Source organism: Nothobranchius furzeri, chromosome 9, assembly GCF_043380555.1.
Source record: "Nothobranchius furzeri strain GRZ-AD chromosome 9, NfurGRZ-RIMD1, whole genome shotgun sequence".
NCBI classification, from domain to species: Eukaryota; Metazoa; Chordata; class Actinopteri; order Cyprinodontiformes; family Nothobranchiidae; genus Nothobranchius; species Nothobranchius furzeri.
Genome location: NC_091749.1, coordinates 46,026,423 through 46,038,542, shown reverse-complemented (window position 1 = coordinate 46,038,542; position 12,120 = coordinate 46,026,423). Strand labels below are relative to the sequence as shown.

The 12,120-nt window shown below is 42.9% G+C and overlaps 1 protein-coding gene across 10 annotated transcripts in view; it reads right to left on the bottom strand.

The window, feature by feature from the left end:
* Positions 1 to 12,120, bottom strand: part of neo1a (neogenin 1a) — a 230,457-nt gene that overhangs the window by 141,608 nt on the left and 76,729 nt on the right. For all 10 annotated transcript variants that reach the window (XM_015953635.3, XM_015953639.3, XM_015953642.3 and 7 more), the window contains exon 2: positions 7,355 to 7,672. In XM_015953635.3, the coding sequence (XP_015809121.3) occupies positions 7,355 to 7,672 (318 nt within the window). The remainder of the gene's footprint in view (positions 1 to 7,354; positions 7,673 to 12,120) is intronic.

The following is a 12,120-nucleotide window of genomic DNA, read 5'->3' as shown; positions in this document are numbered from 1 at the left end:
TGTAAACAGCAAAGCGCACATGTGCCGCCGGTCCTGCAACTTCAGCAGATGATACGGTGGCTGGTAAGGGTCACAGCGCCTACACCGCAGCCACGGTAATCCACCGAGATAATATCTTTTTTTTTTTTTAAACAAGACGGTTATAATTATTGTCAACTTTTTTTTACCGGGGTTTACCGCTACACCGGTTACCGTGACAACCCTACCTGATCGGTCTGCTTTGATCTATTTTGAAAACTCCGATCAAAACCGATAGGGGCGCTATCGGCCGATTGGGATCAAATGCCGATCCATCGGTGCATCCCTAATTAAAATTAAAAAAGATGAAAGGAAATGTCCAGAAAACTACAGAAGTATCATAAAATTTTTTATTTCAACACATAAGAGCCAACAAACATCTAGATGTTTTAAAGAGATAACCCTAATATCCTGACTCAGAACCAACGTGTTTGGAACGCTACAACAAAAGGCTATCCATGCTAAAGCAATGAAATCATTTTTCTCATTTACATTTACAGCCAGCTTGTCCCAGAGGTTACATCGCCCCCAGTCAGAAACGGATTAAAATACATCAAAAAAGGGGATTAAAGAATCTGCAGACACCCCTAAATCCTCCAGAGAGCGTCCGACTCTATCAAAGGATGAGCATGCTTGAATATAAGGTGACACACATGACACATGAAGAGCGCCGTGCCCGGTTTACTCCTCTTTTTCTACTTCTGTGGGGAGGGAAAATGAGATCTCAGTGAAGCGTGTCATCAAAGCAATGTGGTTGGTGGATATTGTTGTCTTTTATGTCGGAGCAGCCAAAGAAGAAAAGTAGGAGGAGCCTGTTAAAGAAAGAATGAAAGTCTGCAACAAAAATAATGACTCATTAATTTATTAGGAGGTCAGAAAGGAAACAAAACAAAGAGACTCCAAGATAATTGGGGACAAACAAAGAAAACTGGAATGAATTCTCGGTCTTCCTATTTGGGGACTTCCCTGTTAAGCAGAGGCGAGGTGGGGCTCACCTCAAGCGATTCTTAAAGAGAGCCGAGTTGAAAGCGTGCTGGAGGGAGGGAGGGGGCAATGGCTGCGTGGGAGAAGAGCAGACAGTTAGGATGGGATTTCTCATTACTCGCTCTGTGTCTCGGCTACCACTGCTGCATGCCGCTCTGCGCTCTCTGCCCTATCATTTCTCTCTCTCTCCCTCCCTTTCCCTTGCAGGATGGCACAAACTAAATACATAAGATTGTGCAGCACCAGGCCACACTCCCCTTCCCTTTCATCTGAGCCTTCTTGTGTTTCCACAGTGTCTGACTGTGCACACACAAGCTCAAACACAGACTGGTTGACAAAGCAAGAGCAAATGAGAGAGACAAGGCAGAGATGCACACAAGGCCGACTTCAAAGATGGGCAAATTAAATAATAACAAATGTCCTCCTGACTAATTTTATTCTGCTCTTTGCTTGACATAAATAATTAAATTAAGAGCTTGTTAGCATCTCAACTTAGCTTATTTAAAGTGAAACATTAAAATCCCAAGTGTTAAAGTTAAAAGTCCCACTAGTTGTCACACACACAGGTGTGTGTGAAATATGTTCTCTGCTTTTGACCCATCCCCTGGGGGAGCGCTGAGTTGCAGACACAACCATGCTCGGGAACCATTTGGTGGTTCTATTAATAATCTGACAATCCCTTTATATATTAATGGTTAACGGTTGAATATGGAATAATTTAATAAAAAGCAATTTTTTTAAATAATACCTCCACAATGTGTAGATTTTACTAGGGATGTGTGTTGGTAAAATTCTGGCAATACGATACATATCACAATACAGAGGAGACGATACGATATCACGATATATTGCGATACATTAAATCAGATGATATTAGCAATATTTTAGACAGAATTTATTGAATAAACAGTCCAAACTGATACGTAACATGTTTAACATGAGGTATCTGAACCATAAGAGGGATTTACATTTCAATGGTAGAAACAAAACCCATTGCACACTGCTGCTAACTAGTAGTCGGCGAACTGCACCAAAAGAAAAGAAAGTACACAAATGTTTGCAAGTAAATCCTTCCAAAAATTCAATACACGGCTTTTGAATATCGATATAATATTGCAGGAAAAAAATATCACGATATATTGCCATATCGATATTTTCTTACACCCCTAGTTTTTAACCAATAATCTCTGGAAATGTCCATCAAAATATTGTTGAAAATGAATAAAATGATGTCCAGTCATTGAAAAATATTGGCGGTTTTGTAACATATAACCATAAAAATCGGGTCTAAAGCACATACGGCGCAGGTCTAGCATCTTTGGAGGATGCCATATTAGACGCAATGTTTAATTAAATTATAATTTTTTTCCAAAACCTATGTGAAAGAACAGAATTGGAAAAAAGATGCAATATATTTTGGCCAAGCCGTGGTACCGTAGTATGATGATGTCAGCGGCAAGTGCAGTACCGTGAGCAGATCCGGAAAGTACAGCATCAAAAGACTTGCATCAGCATTGCATTCTCTTGATGGAATTAACTGAAAGACCATCAAAGTCTGAGGAGTCAGACAGAGGTTGCATGCTTTCTGCTCCCCAGGTACCAACATTTACCGTAATGTTTTTATAAACTAGCGACAGTCACGGTGATATGGTCTAAAACTGCCCTGAAATGTATGTATTTTCCCTAGTGCCAGGAAACTATGCACTGTTATATTATGTAAAAATAATCAAATGTTTATTTTGAGGGGCACGCCACTGGATTTATGTGTACATCTTTTAGCCAATAGAGAGCACGGTTGTGGGTTGCCAAACAGTCCGCTCAGCACAGCCTGTGTAAAATGGTGGACTCTGCAAATCAAGTAGCTGCTTCTGAGCCCAGAAGATGCTGTTGTCCTTCTCAGAAGAGGAGAGACCGTAAATGATCTAGTGAGTTTAGGTGAAGCCTACAACAGATGGATCCAAATAGAAAATGTCACGTATCGGCAGCAAACCTAGTCTCCTGGCTGCTGGAAACCTTGTTCTATTGTCGCAACATCCACACACTAGATGTCTCTTTGGTGTGTGTGTTCCATATTCCACCTGTAATGTAGGGGAAGACACAAAATCATATACGTAGATGCCTTGTGGACTGGCCGTAGTGGCCGGCGGCCATCTTGGTTGCGTCTCCATTCACCCCCAGTGCACTTATTCCTGCAGCTTTAATTTAAAGCTCCTTTTCCTTAAATCTTTTGCAGGTAATTTTTTTTCATCTGATTTGATCAGACTTAATTAATTCTGTTTATTCATACACTACAGCCCAAAAGTCTGGACACACCTTCTCATTCAATGTGTTTCCTTTATTTTCATGCCCATGGTAGACCATTGGGAGATTCTCCCTGAAGGCATCAAAACCATGAATGAACACATGTGGAGTTATGTACTTAACCAAAAAAGGTGAAATAACTGAAAACATGTTTTACATTCTTTTTTCTTCAAAATAGCCACCCTTTGCTCTGATTACTGCTTTGCACACTCCTGATGAGCTTCAAGAGGTAGTCACCTGAAATGGTTTTCCAACAGTCTTGAAGGAGTTCCCAGAGGTGTTTAGCACTTGTTGGCCCCTTTGTAAATGGTCATGGTCATGAAGATAAAGAAAAACACATCGAATGAGAAGGGGTGTCCAAATGTTTGGCCTGTACTGTATGTGTGAATACCAAAGTTCAGAATGTATCTCTAAGTTCGGGTCTGAGATGTATCGCTACTGCAACCTAACCTGAAATACCTGCACTGCTCCAGAGCAGCATGAGCTTTGACATACGAGATGAATATATTCACTGCTTTGACCATTTCTCTAGGATGGAATATTTTCAAGTCTTTACTTGAGGTTTTGCGTGCACGTGAACATTACAAAAAAAGAGAAAGATGCTTCACTGCTATTGTGCTGACGTGTGAATGTAGGGGTGTGTCCTTTAGAAGAATAAGCAGCACATCCCCCAGCAACCAATCCCTGGTATATGTCAGCTTTGCTCCTCGCCACACCGACCATCCGTGACTCATTCTGTCATTACATCTGAGAGGTCACACCCACCCCACCCCAGCCTGCGCCATCATTCCAGGGTCTGATGGCGGCCTGATAGCCTCCTCTTTCCACACTGCAATTAACCTTTTTATTGGCCAACTGCCAGCAAGCTGCAGATACATCAGCAGGCGTGTGTAAGAAGAACCATAATTGCAACAGTCTCGAGTGTACTTCATGACTTGTGTGGGTATAATGGTTAAAGGATTGGGGTTTATGAATTTTTATGTGAAGAAGAAAGTCATCATAAAAGTGTGTGTGTGTCTGTAATAGCTGACAGATTCCACCTACTCCCTTCCAAAAAAAAAAAAAACTGACTGAATCCAACATCCCATCATGGCTGACCCAGGCAGCTCCCACTGACTACAGCACATCTTGTAAGAGCAGTGACACAAGTCCCTTCTGTATTCCATGTCCGTTTAGAGAACAGGTGGTTTTTACAACGTGGTCCGAGTAAACCCATCCTAAGTTGCATCTTTAATTCCTAGAACTCACACTTCAAATATTTTATGTTTATGTATTTAGCAGACGCTTTTGTCCAAAGCGACTTACAAGTGATAATCGGCATATTGCCCTTGAGGCTAACAATAACAATAACAACAACAACTTGACATCAGTCATGGAGAGTAGGGAATAAGGAGTGGACAGTAGAGAAGGGGGACGGGTGCAGGGAAGGTGCTAGTTAAGAAGATGCTCTCTGAAGAGCAGGATCTTCAGGAGTTTCTTGAAAATTGAAAAGGAAGCCCCTGTTCTGGTAGTGCTTGGTAGGTCATTCCACATTTGTGGAACGATGCATGAGAAGAGTCTGGATTGTCCTGAGCGTGGTGTAGGCACTGCTAGCCGACGATCCTGTGATGACCGGAGCGGCCGGGCCGAGACGTAAGCCTTTGCAAGAGGATTCAGGTAGATGGGAGCTGTACCATCTCGGACTTTGTATGCTAGTGTTAGCAATTAGAATTTGATGTGAGCAGCTAGCGGTAGCCAGTGGAGCTCAATGAACAGAGGGGTGACGTGTGCTCTTTTTGGCTGATTGAAAACCAGATGCGCCGCTGCGTTCTGGACCATTTGAAGAGGTCTTTATCTCTTTATCTCCCAAAGTTTCCAACTAAAAATTAGATCTATTATGTAATTAGATCTCTGTGTGAGATGTTTGTCTTCCTTTTGCACACAAAGAATTGGGACTAAATATCTACAATGTTCTAGTTGGACGATGACCACTCTACCACAGCAGTCTCCCCTCAAGGTATTAACCAGGCACAGCCCTGCTTATCTTTCAGAATCAGAGTAAAGTAGGGTTGGGCAATAATTCTAAAATTTATCCATCCATCCATCCATCCATTTTCATCCGCTTATCCGGAGTCGGGTCACGGGGGCAGTAGCATAAGGCGAGAGGCCCAGACTTACCTCTCCCCAGCCACTTGGGCCAGCTCCTCCGGGGGAATCACAAGGCGTTCCCTGGCCAGGTGAGAGACATAGTCCCTCCACCGTGTCCTGGGTCTACTTTTAGGTCTCCTCCCGGTTGGACGTGCCCGGAAAACCTCACCAGGGAGGCGTCCAGGAGACATCCTGACCAAATGCCTGAGCCACCTCAACTGGCTCCTCTCGACGTGGAGGAGCAGCGAGTCTACTCCGAGCCCCTCCCAGATGACCGAGTTTCTCACCCTATCTCTAAGGGAAAGCCCAGCCACTCTTCGGAGAAAACTCATTTCGGCCGCTTGTTTCAGCGATCTCGTTCTTTCGGTCACTACCCAAAGCTCATGACCATGGGTGAGACACTCAAACCCCTCCACCACGGAAAGTTGGCAGCCCAGGGAGACCAATAACAAAACACCACTCGAATTCAGATGGGGGGGCCGTTCTAAAATTTATCATAATCAAAATTTCTGACTAAACAATTTCATTTTTCCCATGACAATGAATTTGGTAATAAAAAAATGTAAAAATGTGTGAGTTGGCGACATTCATGTCCCTTCAAGAAGCTGTACCACCTCGAGTCACATGACAACATGACTCAATGTAACACACGAGACAGCCCCATCTAGTGGACAACTTTAGTTTTTGAGCATACCTGTAGTTATCGTCCATTTATCGCTATCAAGGAGAAATCCTCAATATATCATGATATTGATTTTAGGCCATATCGCCCAGCCCTAGAGTAAAGTTTCCCAAAGTCGTAGAAAGACTGCATGTTGGTGGACATCAGAGAAAGCAGTAAAGCAGTAGCATAGCTAATTCATTTATAGCACACTACTAACCATGAATGCAAATACAATTTAGTTTGTTTACATCAAAACCCTACAAAGGCACCTTCTAATACCCTGCAGCACCGATGATACTTTATATAGCAATCTGTGATGTAATTCATGATTCTGCTTGATGTAAAATTTGTCAACTTCATGTGCAGCAGGGGAAAAAAGGGGGATTTGTTTTGAACTGGGAGCATATTCACGACTATAATTTATTATTCATGAGAACAACAACACAGAGACATAGAAAAACTCACAGAGATGAAACAACTCTAAATTCTGTTAAAAGATTGCGTGCCATCTCCGTCCAATGTGTCTGGGAAGTAAAGACAAAACACTCCGACTTTGTTCTTGGCACATCTCAGACCGGATCACAAACATGATACAATTATTTAATCTGGAAATGTTTTCAATGAAGCACCTTCTGCTGCACCTTTCTAACCCGTTTAATTTCACAGTAAGACAATATTAGTCAGTCAACAAAGAAAGTTGATGATTAAGCAGCTTGACTTATGCACCGATGTGTGCGTGTGGAAACCTGAACGCAGGAAGTGGCTTTCCAAGAACCGTGTCTCTAACATAGCACCTTCCTAACTAACCAATGAAACTAAAGTGAAACACAGCTGTACAGTAACACCGATAATCAGTGTCTGAGAGGCTTCTAACATACAACCCCATTGTCAACAAGAGGCCTCTCTCGGGCATCTTAAAACCTGGCAGTCCACGGCTGAGTGGGAAGCTCACACTAAATGCATTCTGGGGCTCCTCCAGCACCAAATTGAATTTCAGGGCATGACTTGACTCAAAACACCTAATAATCCCACGTCACTTGCTGTTCCCCCAAGCTGAACAAGGTCACAGTCTTGGAGAAGTAATGAAAAAAACAGACCTCCTGACAAGCACTTATCCATTTAGGAAATGCAGTCGGTTGAATGGTTTAGGAAGAAAGAAGCACAATAAGAAAAACAACCAAAGCACAGTTTTGTACGTGGTTATTTTGTATGCGAGTGTATGAGTCTGTGAAGAAGCTTTCTGAGGCTGGTGTTCCTTACCGGCTACAGAGAGGCGTGCTGTGCGGCTGGAAATGGATCCCAGGGTGTCGATCGTGGCGACGCACTGATAGGTGCCCTCATCTGGCTTGTTGTGCTTTGAGTGGATCACGTGGGTGAAGAACAGCGAACCATCTGGGAGGATGTTTCGCCGCTCATCTGAGACCAGGCTCATGAATGTGCCGTCCTTTTTCCACTCGATGCGCGCCGGCGTGGCCGTGTCGCTGTGTGCCGAGCAGTTGAGCAGCGCCGAGTTCCCCCGGATGGCCAGCGTGTCCTGGGGCTCCACCGTGAACCAGAAAGGGCTGAAGGGGTGCGGCACTGAAGGGCAGAAAGAGGTAGAGGAAAGGTGTGAACAGAAGGCTGGCGTCGCCACATGAACCTTTTTAACGTCTTAGAAGGGCAGCAGTGAGGGATGATCAATAAATGCCTCAATACTGTCACCAAACCTAATGTCCCTTTTTCCACCAGGAGAAAGATATGTTATGAGTCAGATGACAACTTTACTCTAAACACAGTTACATGCCTATGTATGTGTGTGTGTGTGTGTGTGTGTGTGTGTGTGTGTGTGTGTGTGTGTGTGTGTGTGTGTGTGTGTGTGTGTGTGTGTGTGTGTGTGTGTAAAAGCATAAATAAAACAATAGGAATACCTTCAAATGTTTGTTTCACTCAGGAAAGATCTAAAAAATGGACTCCAACTGACTGAAAATCACATCCCCTAAGACGTCATCAACTCATGCAGCACATTTCAGAACTCACTGAAAATAAAACAACATTTCAGGACTCCAAGTGCCCAGAGCACTCAATGAATACTCCCTAAGCAAAAAAACAAACAAATAAATAAATCATCTTTTTGTTCAGTGCATCTTTAAGCCAGTGAGCCAATCACAGAGCCTCCAGGTCATTTTATTATGAAACCACAGACCTCAGTGGAATGTGGCAAGAAGAACTGACAAATTTAGCCTCGTCTAGCCTCCCTGGCAAGTTGGAATCACGTCTTGCTTTATTTTAAGCACGGCGAAGGAGTAAACGCTCTGAAACGCGGGTTTCCTGGCCTCCAGCTCAAACATTGTGCTAACACGGGCCATTCCAAAGTCAGAGAAAGTGCCGTTGATTTGCATTTGTATTCATTCATTATTCAAGCTTTCACAGCTCTAAAAGTCACAGAGTGGTATTGTTTAGATAAATAACACCAATTATCAGTTCTGCAGGGATGGTGTAGAGCTGGAAAAAAATTAAGGGGTTATGAAGATATTTAAATAATGCAAAGCATATAGTGAAATAAGTGGCTGGGTGTTAAATGCAGTTAAAAATATGCCTGCACTTGGCTAAGGAAATGTCATGTCTCCAGGGGAGAAGGAGACGAGAAAGAGAGAGAACACGGAGCGTGAAAGAGAGATGCTATGCCAATTGTTCAGCTATTTAACTACTAGGAGGTAATTTCTCTACCTCATGTTCCTAGTGTTGGATCCAGAGAGAGAAGCTATGTGATGCATGGTCCTTTACAGTGACGATGAGGCTGCTTGTCCTCAATGCACTTTGTTCTCTCAAAAGCACAAATAATTACAGCATAAAGTGGCTGAATTAAATAGAATTTTTCCACTTTCACATTAGTGAATATATGTAGGAGTTAAAGTTAAAGTCCCATTAGTTGTCACACACACAGGTGTGTGTGCGAAATTTGTTCTCCGCATTTGACCCATCCCCTGGGGGGGCGGTGAGCTGCAGACACAGCCGCGCTCGGGAACTATTTGGTGGTTTAACCCCCCAATCCAACCCCTTAATGCTGAGTGTCAAGCAGAGAGGCATTGGGTCCCATTTTTTCAAAGTCTTTGGTATGACCCGACCAGGAATCGAACCCCTGATCTCCCAGTCTCAGGACGGACACTCTACCACTAGGCCACTGAGAAAGGACAGCATGGCATTCCAGATAAGCTGGTGCAGTTGTCTCACTAATAAATGAATGGAGAATACCTGACTCGAGTGTCCTTCTGGGGTCTCAATGGAGAATGAACTGAGAGATTAAAACACGGCTGTTAGCGCTCCGAAAAATCAAAGTCCTAACATTGCTTGAAGAAATACTGATCAACCACCACAGGTTTAAAGGTCAACTTTACTGAAAAAAACATTTTCTTATCATTATTCTGATTATAATCGGTCAATCTGAGTTTTTCATGCAGGCTGAACATGAAAATAGTCTCCTACACCTATCTGCTGCATTAGCTTCTGATAGAAAATAGACGGTGAAACTCTGGGATTTGAAAAGAATCACAGATCTATGTCACACTGTCACTTTACATTCATGGACTCACCCATCTTGACTCACAACGGGGAAGGCTGTTGTTGGTTTAGCGTCCAGAAAATAGCAGAGAACGTCACCAATAGTAGAAGCTAATCATTAGCATTAGCAACTCCACCACACAGCAGAACTCCTCCAGGCTTGTGTTATTTGTGGAGATAAAACATCAACATTGCAAAGCAAACAGTCAGTGGTAGTCGGGTTGCTGTTATCCAATCAGAGGCGAGATGTCCAAATTTCAGGAAGTAAGACTCCAAATCCTGTCGTCTGAAGCTCAACTCTGATACGGCTCACTTCTACTTCCTGAAACAGGCGTACCAGAGCTTTCTCCCCCAGAGTACAACTTACAAGGCATTCATTCCTACTATAGATAACTGCAAATGTATTCAAAATATGGGTTTAATTGGCACTGACCCTAACCCTAACCTAAAAAGTTAAGCACAAGCTCACACAATATCGTTAAACGTCACAAGGTGGTTTAGCACTTTTGTGTTGTGAATGACTTCCAGATACAAACACAAAATTCTACAATATCTGTGAAACTGAACGACTTTCTACCTTGTTTCTGTTTGCTAATGTTCTTCAGGTGTGATGGCCATCTAGAACTGAGTAGACTACAAAAGTAAACATTCACTCACTGAATACTTTGACAGTTGTTTACGACCCATTTTTCCAACAAGGCAGACAAAACAAACACACACTACCACCCACAAGCAAAATCATCACCACCAGCCTTTTGGGCACTGGGCTCAAAAACGCAGTTACGCCTACAGCTGACAAAGTGCCTTTTAACGTCAAAGATGAACTTACAGAACTTTGTTAGATTTGTTGTTGCTGGAGATGTGAATGCAGAAGTTAAATCCTGAAACAGTGCAGGAGAAACTCAACTCAGCAGTAGGCGAGTGGCTTTAAATCATGGGGTTAGCAGCTGATTCCAGTAAATCAATGAATCCAGGAGAAGTGGAGTTTTGTGCATACTGGGCTGAAAATACATTTTACTGTTGGAGAACTTAACAGATGGAGAACGACTGGAGCAGGGGTGTTCACTTCTAATCCTTGAAGGCCACTACCTGCAGGTTTTCTATGTTTACCTGCAACACCACACCTGGTGTGAATCAATGGCTTCTAACTAACTTGAGCAATGAATCGGGTGTGTTTAAAATATGCAGGGCGGTGGATTTACAGGACCAGGACTGAGTAGCCTTGCTCTAGAGGAACTATAGGGAGAATCAGACCAGAGGGACCAAAGGAAGGGTAATAATCTCTGCTTTACTGTGCTGGAGATCCGGGTTTGTTCGATGGACAGAGCTTCCCGGCCACGTTTGAATCTTTTCCAGTAACAAAAAAATAAATTTAAAAAAGGCACTCTTTATGACATGAGAAGATGGAACGGACCTACATTTCCTGCAGCATCCTATCAGAGGCAAAACAGCTGTCTTTAGCAGCTTTTTATCCTCATTACAGAAACAGTAGGGGACTGCTAAGCTTCAGCTCTGCTTCTGAAGAAATAAATGGCAACACATATGCTTCAAGTTGCATACACAACATCCGCTGTCACAAGATCAGGGCAATAACAGACAAGCGAGGGAGGATAACAGCATCTGTTCACAACTACCTCGTGTAACCATTTCCCACAAAAAAGTTATCAATACCACCAAACAGAAGCTGCAGGCTAACACCAGCAGATAGGAACTCAAAACTGGGAGTACTGGCCAAAGTCCAGATGCCCGAGCATGGGAGGGTATGACAGTGTAATCAATAGTTAACATACTATTCACCAACTGAACAAATATTTTTATGAAAAGAGACGTCTGGTGGGGAAAAAAAGTTTAAGGAAGCAGAAATGACTCCGTGTTGATGTAGTTCCTCTTAAATGACCTAGGAATGTTTTTAGACAATCAAGTGTTTAAAAAAAAAGCTAAATACCACATTTCACCTGAGTCCCTCAGGAAATGACGACTGACTCCAAACACCATTCCACATTTGTGAACTGAAACCAAAAGCCTTTTCATCGAGGGAAGTAAATGAAGGTAGAAAAACATGTTTACAGTTAAAATTGAAAGGTTAACTAGCTTGAGCTGTCGCACCGTTACAGACTGAGGAAGAGGAGCAGGCGGGTTAAAATGAGCCAGATTAGACCAGGATCTCAGCAGGAGGCAGCAGTGTCTTTCTGCAGCCTTTGACTGACAACATCAGTGTCACAGACTAAAAGACGGGGTTCAACTTTTATCTCAAAGTCAGGAAAAAGTTTACTTTCCAATACTGACGACGTTAAGGAATGTAGGCTCAGAAAAGAAAATCTTTCTAATGAACGCCTACAGAACGAGCTCCATTCCACTGATGAAGTACTCGCTGACAACTCGGTGGGGTTCATGTTCCCGTACATCTAAGAGCAGGAATAATCTAACCAAAAGGTGTTGATGCAGGGAATAATGAAAAGCACAGGTGAACTTAAGAGGTGGGATTCTCA